At 45.4% G+C, this 18,877-nt stretch overlaps 2 protein-coding genes across 4 annotated transcripts; one reads left to right on the top strand and one right to left on the bottom strand.

Annotated features, from left to right (window-relative positions):
* Positions 1-614: 614 nt before the first annotated feature.
* LOC123991273 (E3 ubiquitin-protein ligase MSL2-like) lies at positions 615-7,471 on the top strand. 2 transcript variants are annotated; one of them, XM_046292709.1, is made up of 3 exons: positions 615-915; positions 4,919-6,255; positions 6,354-7,471. In XM_046292709.1, exons 1-3 carry the CDS (start codon positions 837-839, stop codon positions 6,663-6,665), a joined length of 1,728 nt encoding a protein of 575 aa, XP_046148665.1. In that variant the 5' UTR covers positions 615-836; the 3' UTR covers positions 6,666-7,471. The 2 variants fall into 2 exon arrangements, with proteins under 2 accessions (XP_046148665.1, XP_046148664.1); XM_046292708.1 differs by having other exon boundaries at positions 615-2,090.
* A 1,462-nt stretch (positions 7,472-8,933) lies between these two features.
* On the bottom strand, positions 8,934-18,803 carry tnfsf10 (TNF superfamily member 10). Of its 2 annotated transcripts, XM_046292710.1 has the most exons (7): positions 18,194-18,803; positions 15,983-16,123; positions 14,698-14,724; positions 14,275-14,320; positions 12,843-12,959; positions 9,881-10,125; positions 8,934-9,719 (listed from the first exon to the last, which is right to left on the bottom strand). In XM_046292710.1, the coding sequence occupies exons 1-7, from the start codon at positions 18,308-18,310 to the stop codon at positions 9,510-9,512; spliced, it is 903 nt and encodes a 300-aa protein (XP_046148666.1). In that variant the 5' UTR covers positions 18,311-18,803; the 3' UTR covers positions 8,934-9,509. The 2 variants fall into 2 exon arrangements, with proteins under 2 accessions (XP_046148666.1, XP_046148667.1); XM_046292711.1 differs by lacking the exon at positions 14,698-14,724 and having other exon boundaries at positions 18,194-18,799.
* Between the last annotated feature and the right edge of the window lie 74 nt (positions 18,804-18,877).

The raw sequence follows: 18,877 nt of genomic DNA, 5'->3' as shown, positions 1-18,877 counted from the left end.
TTTAGGGGGGCAAAAGTTTATTTAAACCTGTTTTTGTGTTGTCATTATGGGTTATTGTGTGTGGATTGATGAGGATATATATATGTTTTAATACATTTTAGATCAAGGCTGTAACGTAACACAATGTCAAGGGGTCTGAATGGTTTCCGAAGGCACTGGAAAGGAAATGTACTAAATTTGGTGCAGATCGGTCCAGCTGTTCTCGAGATGAAAGCGTTTAAAATAGTCAAACATTCATATGGTCCAAAATGTGTCCGATTTGTCCTGATAGTGGCACATTGGGTGAACAGCTTGAACCCTGGCATTACCTAGTTAAATTAAGGTTAAACAAAAAATAAATAATTTGCTGCTTGCAGCTTTAATTATTTGTTGCAATTGCTATTAATATGATTACTACCCTCATTATTATTGCTTGATTACAAACAATCTAGTATATTCCTGTCTTTGACCATCTTTGGTAAATGTTTACTTTGACAATGTAAGTGTTTACTTTCCATGTCAATATAATATATTGACTTGAGAGATCACTTATGTAACCAAGGGAACCAGTTTGAATTGTATTCTCGCGAGATGTGAGCAACAGCGCCCTCTGTTTGATTGCCTACCGACGGGGGAAGAAAAGGGAGGGGCGAAGAACCTCCGCGGCTAGCGATAGCAGCAGGCTACACAAACCTATTCCAATATTAGCTACTCCAATGATACACAGGAGTGTTCTTCGAACGCCGACAGAGGACTTCGTAACACCGACTGCTTTTCTGCTCATACCCAACCGGAGAGGTGGTAAAAAATGAGGGACTAACTCCAAAAAGAGGAAAAGCGGCCTATTTTTGTTCCTGATGCCGCCGCTCCAAACTGGCGCGGCTGGCGTAAATATACTCCGGTGCTCTCACGGGCGCTTATTTTACTTCAACAAAGGTTTCCATACTATCTTTCCATCTCCACTGCCTATTCCAGTATACCCCCTCTTATTAGCTATCCTGCGCTAACTGGCTTTACCTTTAGCTCAGTGCGCTAGCAGGAGCCAAGACGGCCTGTTTTGTTTTCGCGGCGTAGCCGCCATGAACCACAGACAACAACAGAATCTGTGTTGCTCGCTAACATTAGCTATCCCTGCCTATGTGCCCCGAATATGCAGGCCAAAAGGAGAGGAGCCAACTTTAGCTAAGAATGCGAATAATAAAACTGCGAATAAGGATGGTGGAAGGAGGGAGAATGAACGAATAAGTTTTAACTATTAGCATTAACAAAGCAGCTATTTTTGAATTTGGTACGAAGGTGGCTAGCAGTGTATAATTGGAGGCCGGAGAAGGAGAAAGAGCGCCACCGACCACACCAGTGACTGTATTGTTGTCGAATAACCAGCGAGGTCTGCTCGCACCACAGATTTCGTGGAAGACGTGAACGGACTTTGATGAATTTATTCAATTTTGAAAACATTTTTGCTCCAGATGTATTTTTATATAGCTAGCTATGCTATTAATGGGAATTACAGATTTATTTTTATGCCATGATGATCATTTGGGCATATTTTGTGCCATGGAAAAGGGGGAAGCGATAGTCTTAAAGATGGATTGGTTGTGATTATGAACACAGTAATGTAATGTTCAACCCGTACTACCAGATCATATACTTCATGTGTGTGTGTTTTGTAGTTGTGATTTGCTGCATCACACATCAATTTGCCTATTTGGTGCATATAATATACCTTAGCCAAAATAGTGCTGGTGTCAAGCTAAACTAAGTTAGCAGCTAACTACATCACCCATCTATGCCCTCGACACAGCTCGCCTGCTCCCCGCCTCCTTTGGCCAATAATAAAACGGACAAAAAGAGAGTCGCGAGCCCCATCCCCGCTTAACGGGAGCCACGGGACTTTCGTTGAGGTCGGACGTGTGCGTTTGTTTTGCTTTTTTCTCGGACTGGATGTTTCTGTCTCTTGGCTGTTGAGATGAACCCGGTGAATGCGACCACACTGTACGTGTCCGCGTGTCGTTCGGTGCTGCAGTGCGACCCTCGCGACCCACGGGCCCTGGCGGAGCTCTACAAGCTGCTCCCGTTCTTCCGCCAGTCGCTGTCCTGCCTCGTGTGTGGTAGGTGCACTGGTATTATTATTTTAACAGTCTCGGTTCCCCTGTAGATATCCAGCTGCAATAGCTAACTAACCTAGCTCTCCCCGCCATGACACACCCCCATTTCTATAGAATGTCGGAGCAACTATTTAGCCGATGGCGTAGAGCTGTCTAGCTAGCTACTGCACATTTCACCATGAAATGTATCTCATAGCTATACACACTGATCCAGGGTGGATAATTTGACCGGTTTGTTTGCATGAGTTAGCTATTGAACTGGTTAGTTAGTTCCGCATTCATCATAGTTAGCTAACCTCCCTTCTCCGCCTCCATATGTAACTAAATCACTTTCAGACAGGTGCATGTAGGCAGAAGAGTGTCTCCCCCTCTAAAAAAATGTATTTATTACGCATCCATCGTGTGTGCGCAGTCTTTAAAAATGCATCTCTAGATTAACCCCCCAGTGCGGGGCAGATGCGGGAGCTCGGTATAGACTACTAGTGCTTTGTGTTTTCTCCTTTTTTATTATTTGGAACGGTTGCCTAAGCATAGATATAGCCTTCCCCGTCACTGTTACAAATTATTAATGAGTATTATGTTCATTCAATGGGGTGATGGTTTCCCCTGTTACTCCAGTCCTCACATGCAATGTTTACTTTGACAGGTGCATAGTAGAATACGTATTTTGTTGTGTGTAGGCAGCGACTCCGGTAACTGCCAAAATAAAGCAAACGCCAACAGTGTCTTAATAGGGGGATGGGCCGAAACGAGCCAGAACGGCTTCAATGCACCGTGGCATATATTCTACAAGTATCTTCAAATCAAATTTTATTGATCACATACACATGCTTAGCAGATGTTAATGCGAGTGTAGCGAAATGCTTGTGCTTCTAGTACCGACCATGTAGTAATATCTAACAAGTCATCTAACAATTTCACAACTACCTTTTACACAAGTGTAAAGGAATGAAAAAAGAATATGTATATATAAATATGTGGATGAGCGCTGGCCGAAAGGCATAGGCAAGATGCAGTAGATGGTATAGAGTACAGTATATACATATGAGATGAGTAATATAGTGTATGTAAACGTGATATAAAGTGGCATCTTGAACTCTATTGGAAGGATGCAACACCCTCTTCCATGAGAAATTCCATAGTTTGGTGTCTTGTTGATGGTGGTGGAAAACACCAAGGCGCTGCTCCTTAATATCCCATAAGTATTCAATTGGGTTGAGATGGCATATGGTTTACATCAAACAATTCAGTGACCACTCGTGCCCTATGGGTAGACAAAATAATGGCATCCTGGCATTTTTATACATTACCCTATGCATGATGGTATGTTAATTGTCAAATGTATTATTATTATTTTACCTTTATTTAACCAGGTAGGCCAGTTGAGAACAAGTTATCATTTACATTAAACCAGGAACCACACCTGTGTGGAAGCACCTGCTTTCAATATATTTTGTAGCTCTCGTTTACTCGAGTGTTTCCTTTATTTTGTCAGATACCTGTACATTTGATTTTTGGTGCCATAAAACTGCAGTCTTGTTTAAACTTTTTGTTGCACACTTTCATGATACTTTTTCAATTTAGAGTATATTAATTAATTGTGTGTGACGAGTAGAGGATGCATCCTAGTCTGTCCTGTATCTAAGGCATGTTTGTTGTCCTTTATAAATGGAACTCCCTTCATCCCTCCCTCCCACAAGCCCCTTCAGCTGCCGTCCCTAACAACCGGCGTAGCTAAGGAAGCTGCTTTCAAAGCACAGCTGTCATCAAGCCTTGCAGAGGCATTCGGTCTTGAGCTGCCTCTTAATTTTACCTTTTATAAATGGTTGAAATAAGCATACAGAATAGGAACCCTCTACACTTACTAACTTGAATCATGTTAAACTACACAGAACAAAAATATATAAGCACATGTAAAGTGTTGGTCTCATGTTCTGATATGAAAAATCCCAGAAATGTTCAATACGCACCAAAAAATGTATTTCTCTCAAATATTGTGCACAAATTTGTTATTTGTCCTTGTTAGTGAGCATTTATCCTTTGCCAAGATAATCCGTCCACCTGACAGGTGTGGCATATTAAGAAGCTGATTAAACAGCTTGATCATTTGCACAGGTTCACCTTGCACTAGGGACAATTAAAGGCAACTTTAAAATGTGCCGTTTTGTCACACAACACAATGCCACAGATGAGGAGTATTTATGTCTGTAATAAAGCACTTTTGTGGAGAAAAACTCATTCTTATTGCCTGGGCCTGGCTCCCCAGTGGTTGGTCCTGGCTGCCAAGTGGGTGGGCCTATGCTCAACCATGGCTGCACCACAGCCCACTTATGTGGAATCCAAAGAAATCTGTAGATTAGGGCCTAATTTATTTCAATTGACTGATTTCCTTATATGAACGGTGACTCGGTAAAATCATTGAAATTGTTGCATGTTTTGTTTACTTTTTTGTTCAGTATATTAAGATGGTAAAGGGGTTAATTTAAACCTTTATGATTTAAAGTCGTTACACTTAATTGATATGCTGTTGCTTTGGTGTTGTGCTCATTGAATTAGAATTGAATATTCAGAGCTGGACAGCAATTGAATTAATCACTTTTATATATAGCCCACCTCAATACTCATATCAGTCCACCGCTATGCTTCATATCATTGACTTGTTATGAATAATTATGGCTCCTGTTTATGGTTTGAGTTGTCATGTTGTATGGACGGGTTATAATGCTGCCGCGGGAGTGATTTCTCTCAATGGTTCCTACCCAGTTGAATAAAGAATAAGTCAATGTTGTCTTGCCATAAATGACATCTAACTTTTCTCCGTCTCTGTCCAGGTAACCTGCTGCAGGACCCCATAGCACCCACTAACTCCCAGTGCCAGCACTATGTGTGTCGGGGCTGTAAGGGCCAAAGGATGCTGCTAAAGCCGTCCTGTTCCTGGTGTAAAGACTACTCCCGCTTCCAGGAGAACAGGCAGCTCTCATTATTGGTCCACTGCTACAGGAAACTCTGCCTCTACATCGCCCAATCACCGCTCGCCCCGCACATCGCCAGTGCAGCCAGCGATTCGCCCGACCTCCTCGCCATTCTTAATGAGGGCCTTTCATTGGCCGAAAGCGGGCAGGAAGGGGAGGACGCTGCGAGCCACTCTCCCCCGACGGTCCCTTCAACGTCTGGCCCCAGACCTGATGAGGCTCCGGCTGAAGAGGAGAGGCAGGAGGGCCTTAGCCCTGTAGGCGGGGTTAATGGGCTTCATGACTGTAACGGCCTGACCAATCAGGATGTGCCACCACCTGTTACCTTAGCTACAGGGGGAGGTGTTCTGAAGCAGGAGAGCTTGGGTGAGGAGCTACCTGTGTGTGTTGGCATGTTAGGTAGTGGGGAGGTGGGACTTTGTGACATAAGCACATTTGGGGAGGAGCTTAATAAACATGGCGGAGATACGCTGTTGTTGAGCGTGGAGGAGGTTCTTAGGACCCTGGAGCCCGAACCTGAACCGCCTGACCCCCAGCCAGACTTTCCCTCTGTTCCCCCCCACAACGGATCTTACTGCCATCCTACCCGTGACTCCCCTTGCCTCACCCCCTCCCTCCCCCCAGAGAACATCCCTAGACTTCCCCTGCCTCTCCCCCAGCCCATCCCTGTTCTCTCCCGCTTACCCCCTCGCTGCCACCGCAAGCGTTCACGCTCTGAGAGCGACAGTGAGAAGGTGCAGCCCCTCCCCATCGCCAGCATCCTCAGAGGCTCACCCCTAAGCACCACCAACGCCTCTCACCTCCCCAACCCAGCCACCACTGTCAAACGGGAGCCCAAACTTCACTCCGCCATCACCCCGCCTCACCTGGCACCCGTTCCCAACGGCGGTCCTCCAAAGTTGGGAAAGACAATGCTGGTGTCATCCAAGGTTCTGAAGAAGACCCTGGAGCACCACGGGGGCCCTAAGAAGGCCTACTCCAAGGCCAGGCAGGGAGTCCCCAAGCCCCGCGCCCAGCCCCGTGACCGCCTGCCACCCCACGGCCATGCTCACCCTCTCTCTCACCCACCCAGCCCATCCAAGCCCCTGTACAAGAAGCCGGTGGAGAAGAAGGGCTGTAAGTGTGGGAGAGCCACTCAGAACCCCTCTGTTCTCACCTGCAGAGGGCAGCGCTGCCCCTGCTACTCAAACCGCAAGGTGAGTTACTATGGCTTGGTCTGAAATGACATTGTTCCCCTGTCCACATTTAGTTCACTGATTGTAAATGATAATAATATGAATATTTCTCCTCCAAGGCATGTCTGGACTGTATCTGCCGCGGCTGCCAGAACTCCTACATGGCAAACGGGGAGAAGAAGCTGGAGGCGTTTGCGGTTCCAGAGAAGGCTCTAGAACAGACGCGGCTCACACTTGGCATCAACCTCACCTCCATCACCGCTGCTGCCCTGCGCAGCCCGGCAACCAGCAACACCCCACATGGCAACCAGCTCATCACCACGGCAACAGGAGCGTCTGGGGTGACGGGAGTGTCCTTCCTGTCCAGTGTGGGGGCGGGTCATGAGGACAGGGGGTTTGATGATTCGATGGACATGAGGTTCGACTGTTGAAGACATGTCCTCCTCAGACATTATTGACCAATGGGCTGTGAAGAGGGACCTGGAGGGGCGGGGTTAAGAATAAGGCAGCTACTGTGACGGGCGGGAGAGGAAGTGTGACTAAGAGACACATGCACACTGTCCAGCCAGCGCCCGGAATGTGCTTTTGGTCTTACGTACTGATGATGGAGGAAGAGGGATATCGTTACTGTATGTTCAGAGATTTCATTTTGTGAGGGTTAGAAGTTTTGTTTTGTACTATCAGTGATGTGTATGGCATGACGTTTCGGCCTGAGATGGACTTGTCATACTCTTTCTTTGTCAGAGGGAGGAGGGGTGGTTCAGTGAAAAGTGAGTGCCCCAAATGGCATCCTATTTCCTAGATAGTGCACTATTTTTGGTTAGGGCCTCAGTCCACTAGATGGGTAATATGGTGTTGTTTGAGGCTGGCCCTGGGTTTGCAGGACCCAGACATCCATAGACTGGCTGTAATTTATGAACTTTTGTTTTTGTACACAGAACTTATCAAATTCCATTTAAAAGGACATTTTATGATATATTTTATAAGTTACATTAACAACAAACATTTGCAGTATTTATTGGAGGTCACCTAACCTGGGTAGCGGTTGGCCACACCCACACCAGCTGCCAGCCTATCAGATCCAGTGTGGGCGGTTCTGTCTAAATTATGTCGCTGTCCTGTTAGTGCTAGTTTCTGCTGTCTCCAACTGTCCTTTGGTTTCATTTTCCCTCTGGGCATTTAAAAACCTGTAATATAAGTGTAACATATTTCCACAAAAAAGAAAATCAAAACCTAAGATGTGTCTCTCTTTTCCACACTCAAACAGAAATCATATCAGACTATTTCAAGTCCAATAAGATAATCACAATTCACTTTACATTACTTAAAGGAAATTGTTTCATTAGTACACTGTTGATAGTCACAGAATATTAAGCATGTCGGTAATTAAGTTAACTATATCTACAACCAGTTAGCAAGTTGGACATTTCAGAGTTTCCTAGTTCCGACTAGCATGTAAACGCACCATAAATATCTTTGGTATGACCCTCTGGTTCTGTTGAGTCAGCTGCAGTCTTCAGTATCAACACTAGTTTGCGATGTTGAGTGATACACTACCTGCACAACCCACATGGTTGCAGCAGAAACTCGTAAGCTTGTTACCAGGAGGTACATGATGTAATGTCCACTCATAACAGACAGCCTTGACCCAGCTGTTTTGTTGTGGTAGACTGTTACTGAAAGACTAACCTCTGAATGCTTTCAACTGTGACTACTATACAGCTGTGGTAGCCTAATACTATACAGTACCAGATTTAACTAAAAACATTTTCCACCATTTATCAGACAGACATTCTTTTCCAGAGCAACTTACAGAAGCAATTAGGATTAAGTACCTTGCTCAGGGGCATGTCCACAGATTTTTCACCTAGTTGGCTCTGGGATTCTGGCCCAACGCTCTTAAACGCTAGACTACCTGCCGCCAAAGCAGCTATGGTAGCCTACTCGTGTTAAGAAATGATTAGAGTGCATCCTTTTCATTTGGACAGTGTCTTTATTGTACACACATACTTACAGATTCCGTTCTACATTAGTCAGAGTACTAGTCGTTTTAGCTAGCATTCCACTACATGTCATTTACCAAAAGAGTATGCCCCTCTTTGGCATATTACACAGAGCACAAGAAGTGGAATGAAATAGCTGAAAAGAGACAGCAACCAGGCTAATTCTACATGAACATGAGAGTAGTTGGACTCGTGCATGAGTCTGATTCATATTGATGAAAGATTTAGTGTGAGTCTCCATGGTAACCGTCGCCTACACAGCCCACACAAACACTGTCTGGAGTCATGATTGTAGGGGCTGTGAAAACAATTCTTCCCCAAAAACATCTGCATATAATTCTCCTCTATTGAAGCGGCTAAACTGACAACCCTATCCAGACCCCTCTCTCTCCCTCTGTCTCACTGCATACTTGTCTGTATCTACAGATACATCTATATCAGTCCACCTGTCTGTCGGTGGGAGAATCAAGAAATATTTGAGTAAAGTCCTCAACATTACCCATGTCCTAGCACTGGTTCCAATAGCGACGGCTACAGTAGGGGGCCTGGGCTACAGTAGGGCCTCCTGGGTCATGGCCTGAAACATTTAAACTCAAACAAAAGTGAAAAAGTGCTGAATTGAACATGTGGTTGCAGGCAGTGTTGCTCAGGTGAGAGCTTGGGGTTGTGTTAAGAATGTAAAAGTCTACAATCAAGCAACATACATTCAATGTATTTACAGTTATAACACAGACTCAACACAAAAACACCCTACATTCAAATATTACATTAAAACCCATCTCTGAGAGTTAAAAAAAAAAACAGGAAAAAGAGACTCATCCTTTTAATATGAAAAGAGCAGTAAGACAGTTATCCACAATCATCCCCTCGCTGATTCATTGTCGGTCAGTTGTCCTGAAGTTCTAAAGCAGACATTGGCCCCCGACCTCACGCCACTCATCTGCTTTTCATCTAATCAGCACAGGCCTGCTTGCTTCAGGCACAGCTAATTGGATGAGCCATGAGGGAAGTCTAGGCCATCTGCACCAGAGTGGAAGATAATAGGATAACCACACCAGCTCTGCTCACGCCTCCTCGCATGTCCAGCCTAGCAGTCACAGAGCTTAAAGCTTTGTACATCTGTACACCCATACAAAACACACATACTAACACACAGCTCTCAGAATGATCTGTCTGTCAGTACACACACACATATGGCTCCCAAACAGTGAGTATGCTGGTGTCCGTTAGCCCCAAACCATCCAAGCCACCATATAGACTAACCCCTGACCACTAGCTGACCAGGACAGCCCCGAAAAAGCTGCTCCTCTCATCCATGTCGATGGCGGAGGCGTTGCTAACGGTGACGAGGAGGCGGTCCCCAGTGGCCAATGGGAACAGCCCTCCCTGGTGGGCCGAGTGTAGAGAGAACTGGGAATCCCGGGACCAGCAGGAGGTACGGCTGGTCTTCATTAGCAGGATGGGTACCGGATAGGAAGACACCTGGAAGAGGGGGTACACAGCACCACCACTATACAGTAAGATATAACTGTTGAAACTGGAAAAACGTATTGGACAAGTTCAGAAGGCACCTTAATTTCAAACCATTTTCTTGTTTAATGTCTACAAGCACCCTGAACATGACCCTGGCCCTGTGAACTCACTTTCTTATAAACATACTGCAACATGGGCCTCCCCCTCTGCTCCCTCTCCTCTTCCACCTCTTCCTCCCCCTCCTCTCCCCCAGGGTGGGTGTGTCTGAAGTAGGTCTGGGCATAGATATAGTAGAGTCCTGGGCAAGGCACCACCAGCTCCCCATCAATCAATCGAACGTCCTGAAGGAATGCCAGCCCTTTATGCCCCTCCCACCACGAGATCTTCTGCCCCTGCACACGCCGCCCGGGAGAACCTGTGGCCAGACAGGAAGGAGACAGGTGTTAGTAGGTAGGGTCAAGGGTCAGGATTTAGACAGGGCTGGGTCTTAACACAAAATAGAATCAGTTAAGAATAATACAGAGCAGCTCTAGTGAAGTAATATTTGATATATAAATATATATGCATACCTCACATTCGACCCATAATAAGACTATGTAATTAATATGATCAAAGTATTAAAATATAGATTTGACTCCATAAAGATGATTTAGCAATGGGTAAACAGGACTATTGTTGAGTTACATAAATTGTTTATCAAGAAAGGTTGGAGAGTTGATATTATCAAAGGCAGATATTTCATAACTTTGTAATGAATGAACTCACACAAGGCATAAACTTAAGTTACAAGGCATTATTAATCTGGGAATGATCAGAGAGATGGATACAAAGAATCCATGGAAAGAGAGAGAAGTCATAGCCTGAAAGGCCATGCCCCAAGAGTCCCTGGGGTGGAGAAGGAAAGCGCCAGAGTGTATCACACCAGAGCAGATCAGGAACAAAGAGAAAGAGTCAATGAATCTGAGACTCCTTTTTAAACATCTGATTGTTTGGATTCAAAAGCTGAGGTGTTAACCAATAGCATTACTGTAAAGTTAACATCTAATCAGATAGAGCGACAGGATGTTATCACAACAGAACCTCTGCTTCACAGACGTGTGTGACAGAATGGGGGTGTCAAGAGCAACACAGAGAAGGCTGATTTCCTGAGAAGACAATAAACCCTCTTGCCTACAGTAGACAGGGCTGGGTCTTAAGACAGAATAGAATAGGTTAAGAATTGGAACAGCCTCAATCCCCTGAATACCTACTGTATTATGGAAAGTGTACTGCTCTAAAATGCCATAGAGCTCACATGGGACAGATATACTGCATATATTACCAGTTACTGTAGTGATATAAACTCAGCAAAAAAAGAAACGGCCCTTTTTCAGAACCCTGTCTTTCAAAGATAATTCATAAAAATTCCCAAAATCCAGATTTTCGTTGTAAAGGGTTTAAACACAGTTTCCCATGCTTGTTCAATGAACCATAAATCGGGGCGGCAGTGTAACCTAGAGGTTAGAGCGTTTGACTAGTAACCGGAAGGTTGCAAGTTCAAATCCCCGAACTGACAAAGTACAAATCTGTCGTTCTGCCCCTGAACAGTCAGTTAACCCACTGTTCCTAAGCTGTCATTGAAAATAAGAATTTGTTCTTAACTGACTTGCCTAGTTAAATAAAGGTCCAATTAAAAAAATGAAGAATTAATCAACATGCACCTGTGGAATGGTTGTTAAGACACTAACTAACAGCTTACAGATGGTAGGCAATTAAGGTCACAGTTATGAAAACGCAGGACACTAAAGAGGCCTTTCTACTGATTCTGAAAAACACCAAAAGAAATATGCCCAGGGTCCCTGCTCATCTGCGTGAACGTACCTTAGGCATGCTGCAATGAGATGTGGCCAGGGCAATAAATTGCAATGTCCGTACTGTGAGACGCCTACGACAACGCTACAGGGAGACAGACAACTGATCGTCCTCGCAGACCACGTGTAACAACACCTGCACAAGATCGGGACAGGTACAGGATGGCAACAACAGCTGCCCGAGTTATGCCAGGAACGCACAATCCCTCCAAATAGGCTGAGAGAGGCTGGACTGGCTTGTAAGGCAGGTCATCACTGGGCACAAACTCACCATTGCTGGACCAGACAGGACTGGCAAAAAGTGCTCTTCACTGATGAGTCACGGGTTTGTCTCACCAGGGGTGATGGTCGAATTTGCGTTTATCTTCGAAGGAATGAGCGTTACACCGAGGCCTGTACTCTGGAATGGGATCGATTTGGAGGTGGAGGGCCCGTTAATGGTCTGGGGCGGTGTGTCGCAGCATCATCGGACTGAGCTTGTTGTCATTGCAGGCAATCTCAATGCTGTACGTTACTGGGAAGACATCCTCCTCCCTCATGTGGTACCCTTCCTGCAGGCTCATTCTGACATGACCCTCCATAATGACATTGCCACCAGCCATACTGCTCATTCTGTGTGTGATTTCCCGCAAGACAGGAATGTTGTGTTCTGCCATGCCCAGTGAAGAGCCCGGATCTCAATCCCATTGAGCACGTCTGGGACCTGTTGGATCATAGGATGAGGTCCATTCCCCCCAGAAATGTCCGGGAACTTGAAGGTGCCTTGGTGGAAGAGTGGGGTAACATCTCACAGCAAGAACTGGCAAATCTGGTGCAGTCCATGAGGATGAGATGCACTGTAGTACTTAATGCAGCTGGTGGCCACACCAGACACTGACTGTTACTTTTGATGTTGACCCCCCCCTTTGTTCAGGGACACATTATTCCATTTCTGATAGTCACGTCTGTGGAACTTGTTCAGTTTGTCTCAGTTGTTGAATCTTATGTTCATACAAATATTTACGCATGTTAAGTTTGCTGAAAATAAACTCAGTTGACAGTGAGAGGACGTTTCTTTTTTTTCCCTGAGTTTTTATAATCACTTTGAAGCTCTCCCCTCACTGTGGTGTACACACACACACACAGCTGAAAAACATAGCACACACAAGTGTGAGCCACATGCCCCCAGTGTCTAACCTGCGTTCATCTAATACTCAGCATCAGTATTCAAAGGGATATACACACACACCCACACACATAGTGTCTCTAGAGTATGAAGGGTGTGAACTAAAACATGTCTCACCTCCTCCCTCCCTCGCTGCTTTGGGAGCGAAGCTGCCAGTGACATGGGCGGCAACTTTGGGGCGAGAAGAAGCCTGGTCCTCCATTGCCAGTGAGGGCAACACCCTGGACATCTCGTCTGACAGAGAGAGACAGAACATCAGTTAGTGTGGTCGTCAGTCAGTGATACCAGCATAGAACTTGTACAATAGACACAGGGAACAAGGTGCTGTTTTGCTCCAGTTGTATGACTGTATGTCAGACAGGTAATTACACTATATATACACAAAAGTATGAGGACACCCCTTCAAATTTGTGGATTCAGCTATTTCAGCCACACCCGTTGCTGACAGGTGTATAAACTTGAGCACACCGCCATGCAATCTCCATAGACAAACATTGGCAGTATAATGACCTTACTGAAGAGCTCAGTGAATTTTAACGTGCACAGTCATAGGATGCCACCTTTCCAACAAGTCAGTTTGTCAAATTTCCGCCCTGTTAAAGCTTCCCTAGTCAAATGTAAGTGCTGTTATTGTAAGTGGAAACGTCTAGGAGCAACAACAGCTCAGCTGTAAAGTGGTAGGCCACACAAGCACACAAAACGGGACCGGCGAGTGCTGAAGCGCGTAGCGCATAAACATCGTCTGTCCTAGGTTGCAACACTCACTACGAGTTCCAAACTGCTATTGGAAGTAACGTCAGCACAATAACTGTTCTTTGGGAGCTTCATGAAATTTGTTTCCATGGCCGAGCAGCTGCACACAAGCCTAAGATCCCCATGTGCAATGCCAAGCATCAACTGGAGTGGTGTAAAGCTCGCCGCCATTGGCCTCTGGAGCAGTGGAAACGCGTTCTCTGGAGTGATGAATCACACTTCACCATCAGGCAGTCTGAAGGACAAATCTGGGTTTGGCAGATGCCAGGAGAACGTTACCTGCCCTAATTCATAGTGCCAACTGTAAAGTTTGAGGCTATTTTTCATGGTTCGGGGTTGACCTCAGTTCCAGTGAAGGGAAATCTTAACGCTACAGCATACAATGACATTCTAAACGATTCTGTGCTTCCAACTTTGTAGCAACAGTTTGGGGACGGCCCTTTCCCTTTGCATACAGAAATGGTTTGTCGAGATCGGTGCGTAAGAACTTGACTGGCCTGCACAGAGCCCTGATCTCAACCCCATCGAACACCTTTGGGATGAATTGGAACGCTGACTGCGAGCCAGGCCTAATCGCCCAACATCAGTGCCCGACCTAACTAATGCTCTTGTGGCTGAATGGAAGAAAATCTCCACAGTAATGTTCCAACATCTAGTGGAAAGCCTTCCAAGAAGAATAGAGGCGGTTATATCAGCAAAGGGAGGGACCAACTCCTTTATTAATCCCCATACATTTTGAATTGAGATGTTCGACAAGCAGGTGACCACTTACACGACATGACCAAAAGTATCTCACCTCTAACTGCTGAGGAGATCTCCCTCTGATATCGCTGAAACAGAGACTGGAGAGAGACAGAGAGACAAAGAGAGAGATAAGGATAAGATACAGGCAATTTGTTTAACACATTTCAAATAAAAGCACAAAACAGTACTGCACAAACTGTGTGTGTGTGTGTGGGGTCTGTGTGTCTCTGGCCAGGTGAGTACATTCCAGTGCTGATTAAACCACAGCGGATCACATGTTGACTGCAACATAAAGACCCCATTGTATGTCTGAAACTCTGCTGAGGGGAGTGAAGTTGCTGATCTTAGGTCAGTTTTGCGTTCCCCCCCTAATGGTTAAAGGCCCAGTGCAGTCAAAATTGTGTTTTGGAGCATATTGTACAACAGCTGATGAAACTAACACTGTAAAAGTGTGAAAAATGATAGCTGTTATTACCTGATAGATCCTGGTAGAAAATACAATCTATATAAACACAACATGTGACAATTTCAAAGATTTTACTGAGTTACAATTCATGTAAGAAAATCAGTCAATTTAAATAAATGCATTAGGCCCTAATCTATGGATTTCACATGACTGGGCATGGGTACAGCCATGGGTGGGCCTGTTAGGGTATAGGCCCAACCACTGGGGAGCCAGGTCCAGCAATAATTTGTTTTTCCCCACAAAAGGGCTTTATTACATTGGAGGTAGCTTATGGTAGAGAAAGTAACAAAATTATGTGAAAACAGCTCTGTTGGACATTCCTGCAGTCAGCATGCCAATTGCACACTCCCTCAAAACTTGAGACTTTAGTGTTGTGTTACAAAACGGCACATTTTAAAGTAGCTTTTTATTGTCCCCCTGCACAAGGTGCACCTGTGTAATGATCATGATATTTAATCAGCTTGTTGATATGTCACACCTGTGAGCTGGATGGATAATCTTGGAAAAGTAGAAATGCTCACTAATAAGGATGTAAACAACTTTGTTTTGGATATTTTAATTTGAGCTCATGAAACATGAGACCAACATTTTACATGTTGTCCAGTGTACAGAGAACTTTCTAATCAGCATATTTTGCATGGGTGGAGTTTTGGCTAGCTTGGTGACATTACTAGGCTGTAAATTAGACCAATAACAAAGAGAGTTCCAAACCTCTTTGCCAATAACAGCTAGTTTTCCCCTCCCAGGCAGACCAATCCCAGGCTGTTTTAGCAAAATTCTTACATGAGAAATAGTTTTTGTTAAAAAACTATTTTTGTTTCTTTTTGACCATTTTTATGAAAACCTCTGTAATAGTACATACAGTACTTACTTGTTACCCAGAAATGATTTGATAATGATATAAAAGGTTGCATTGGACCTTTAAAAGTAGGATTAAGGGAGAATAATCTGATCCTAAATCTGTGGTTAATGGTAAATTCCATAGGGAGCACCTCTGTCCTTTTTATTTGATTTAGCTAGGCAAATCAGTTAAGAACAAATTATTATTTACAATGACGGCCTACCGCGGCCAAACCCTAACGACGCTGGGCCAATTGTGCGCCGCCCTATGGGATTCCCAATCACAGCCGGTTGTGATACAGCCTGGGTCTGTAGTCACACCTGTAGCACTGAGATGCAGTGCCTTAGACCGCTGCACAACTCGGCAGCCCTCCTGGAAGATCTGGGCCCCGTGCCAGGCAGATACCTACTCGATGAGGATGTGTGTATGTGTGTGTGTGTGTGTGTGTGTTACCTTCTCTATGAGGGTTTGTAGTTGCTGTGTGACCTGCCAGCAGGGGTCTCCTCTCCCCTCGGTCGGGGAGCGCACGTACCCCCCTCTGAGGTCAGACCGTGTCAGACAAGACACACTGCTCCTTGCAAATGTCTCCTTCATCTGAATAACACGCACACACACATTTAATTTCAATAATTACACACCTCCTACATAACACAATGTGTATTGTCGTTGGGGGTACTTGGGGGACCGGAGTTGAGAAACAAACTACTTTACTTCAGGGCCTCCCTTTTACACTGTAATGAAACTAATACTGCCATGTTCAAATGGAGTGACTGTCTAAAGTCTTTATAAGTAACATTCCTCTGTATATGTATTTTAGGTTTCCGTTTCCTACTGTATACAGGTTGGTAATGATTAACATCCACAAACACTGATGACAATCACTGAGAGGCAGACAGAGAGAACTAGAGGGGGACAGAGGAAAGAGAGCTGGGGGAGTGCTAGGGGAGGGAGAGATGGGGAGTATGGGGAAGCAGAGAGGGAGAGGGGGAGGGAGAGAGGGGGGAGTATGGGGAAGCAGAGAGGGAGAGGGGGGAGGGAGAGGGGGGGAGTATAGGGAAGCAGAGAGGGAGAGGGGGGAGTATGGGGAAGCAGAGAGGGGGAGGGAGAGAGGGGGAGAGGGGAGAGGGGGAGTAGGGAAGCAGAGAGGGAGAGGGGGGGGAGTATGGGGAAGCAGAGAGGGAGAGGGGGGGGAGGGGAAGCAGGGGGAGTATGGGGAAGCAGAGAGGGAGAGGGTGGAGGGAGAGAGGGGGAGTATAGGGAAGCAGAGGGAGAGGGGGGGGATAGGGAAGCAGAGAGGGGTGAGGGAGAGAGGGGGGTATAGGGAAGCAGAGAGGGAGAGGGAGAGGGGGGGGGGGTATAGGGAAGCAGAGAGAGGGAGAGGGGGCAGAGAGGGAGAGAGGGGGTATAGGGAAGCAGAGAGGGAGAGGGAGAGAGGGGGGAGTATAGGGAAGCAGAGAGGGAGAGGGGGGAGTATAGGGAAGCAGAGAGGGGGAGGGAGAGAGGGTGTGGTTCTGTAGCTCAGTTGGTAGAGCATGGCGCTTGTAACGCCAGGGTAGTGGGTTCGATTCCCGGGACCACCCATACGTAGAATGTATGCACACATGACTGTAAGTCGCTTTGGATAAAAGCGTCTGCTAAATGGCATATTATTATAGGGAAGCAGAGAGGGAGAGAGGGGGGGGGAGTATAGGGAAGCAGAGAGGGAGAGGGAGTGAGAGAGAGGGGGGGAGTCAGCATTGTTGCTCAATCATTATGGAAATAATCCAGGTTACTAAAGTACAATCAAATCAAACTGCATTTGTCACATGCTTCATAGACAACAGGTGTAGACTAACAGTGAAATGCTTCCTTACAGGTCCATTTCCAACAATGCAGAGAGAAAGAGAAGATAGAACATGTCATAAAAATAGAGTACAGCTGCAGGAGAGGATAACACAGAAGGCCTAACAAAAAGTCAATCATTTACAGTTTCACTAGCACTTGAGAACCACTAAACTTTCCCTGCAAAAACAAGGTGAAACAACAAGCAAACAATAAAGCTGGAAAATTGGCATATCAATAGTCTTGAGTTTTGGTTCTCTACACAGAACTCCCTTGTATCCCAGCACAGCACTACAACTCACAAACACTCTTTATTTTACAGAATGCACTGAGCGTTCTATGCAGTGCACACATTTGCAATTTTTATTACAATATTATTTTTCCACCTTTTTTTTAACCAGGCAGGCCAGTTGAGAACAAGTTCTAATTTACAACTGCGATCTGGTCAAGATGAAGCAAAGCAGTGCGACACAAAAACAACACAGAGTTACACACAAACAAACGTACAGTCAATAACCCAATAAAAAAAATCATGTTTTAACATTAAACAAACAATTCAGGTAATTAACTTGCAAGGCAACACGTTTTCCTGTAAAAGCTTTATTGGAGAGAACCTACTTTCTCCAACTGTATGCGCACTGCCACTGCGCAAGACATCGCGTAAGCACAAACGACCCGTGTCAAATACATTTCAATTGCTTTCATCCGTGGCCTACAGACTTTGTTTGCCCGAAACAATGGGGCCAATGGAATAGTCCCAAAAGTGCAAATGTCAGGCCACATCAAGCGACCTCATATACTTTAAATGTCTGTATACTACACTCCTTCTTTCCTGGTTCTTACCGTGTTGAGGACGTTAGTGAAGTAGAGCACGGTGACGGTAACGGCCACGGTCTGCAGCAGAATGGCCGCGAGCAGCAGAACCCCGAGAAATGTGAAGCCGCTCGAGCCTCCCGCCATACCGACCACCGCCTCGCGCCCTGCTCTGTTACGCTCCGGTTTCAGAACAAAAGCGGTGAAGAGAGAGTAACTATAACTTCTGCCCCCTTCCTCCCGCACAGAAAGAGAGAGGTAGAGGGAGGAGAGGGAAAGAGAGAGGGAGGAGCAGGCAAGGCCACGGTGAAGAACAAAAACATGACTTGAGTCATGGAGAAGATTTCGGTTCTGGCTAGAGCTGAACCAACACTGATACGCAGTTATTATTAGGCTAGGAAGTCAGTCTGCTATAGACTATCTGTTGTTGATCACAGAGATTTAGGCCCAACGCTATAGGCCTATACATCTGCCCTTCTATTCAACCACTGTAGGTATTGCATATAGCTACGTGGCAATAATAAATGTTTATATTATTCCATTGTTCTATTCCAAACGAAAAATAGGATTATTCTTTTCGGTTTATACATGGATCTTGTTTCTCTGTTTCTGTATTGTAAACATCTGGCCTCAATCTGTGCTCCATGCATGCGTGTCCCCTGAGAGTCTCGGATTTATTCGGTTTCACTTGGTATTCTGAGTGTGGGGGGGGGT

This window comes from Oncorhynchus gorbuscha, linkage group LG12 (assembly GCF_021184085.1).
Source record: "Oncorhynchus gorbuscha isolate QuinsamMale2020 ecotype Even-year linkage group LG12, OgorEven_v1.0, whole genome shotgun sequence".
NCBI classification, from domain to species: domain Eukaryota; kingdom Metazoa; phylum Chordata; class Actinopteri; order Salmoniformes; family Salmonidae; genus Oncorhynchus; species Oncorhynchus gorbuscha.
Note: the sequence above shows the minus strand (reverse complement) of the source record. Positions and strands in the feature narration are given on the sequence as shown.

What these genes read in the sequence shown, in the direction of transcription:
- LOC123991273 (XM_046292708.1), top strand. Translation starts at nt 1,949, where the DNA reads ATGAACCCGGTGAATGCGACCACACTGTACGTGTCCGCGTGTCGTTCG. An exon ending in GCTGTCCTGCCTCGTGTGTG is followed by an intron (nt 2,091 to 4,918) that starts GTAGGTGCACTG and finishes GTCTCTGTCCAG; the next exon opens with GTAACCTGCTGCAGGACCCC. An exon ending in CCTGCTACTCAAACCGCAAG is followed by an intron (nt 6,256 to 6,353) that starts GTGAGTTACTAT and finishes TTCTCCTCCAAG; the next exon opens with GCATGTCTGGACTGTATCTG.
- tnfsf10 (XM_046292710.1), bottom strand. Translation starts at nt 18,310, where the DNA reads ATGGCGGGAGGCTCGAGCGGCTTCACATTTCTCGGGGTTCTGCTGCTC. An exon ending in TCACTAACGTCCTCAACACG is followed by an intron (nt 16,124 to 18,193) that starts GTAAGAACCAGG and finishes CGTGTTATTCAG; the next exon opens with ATGAAGGAGACATTTGCAAG. An exon ending in AGCAGCGAGGGAGGGAGGAG is followed by an intron (nt 10,126 to 12,842) that starts GTGAGACATGTT and finishes GTCTGGCCACAG; the next exon opens with GTTCTCCCGGGCGGCGTGTG.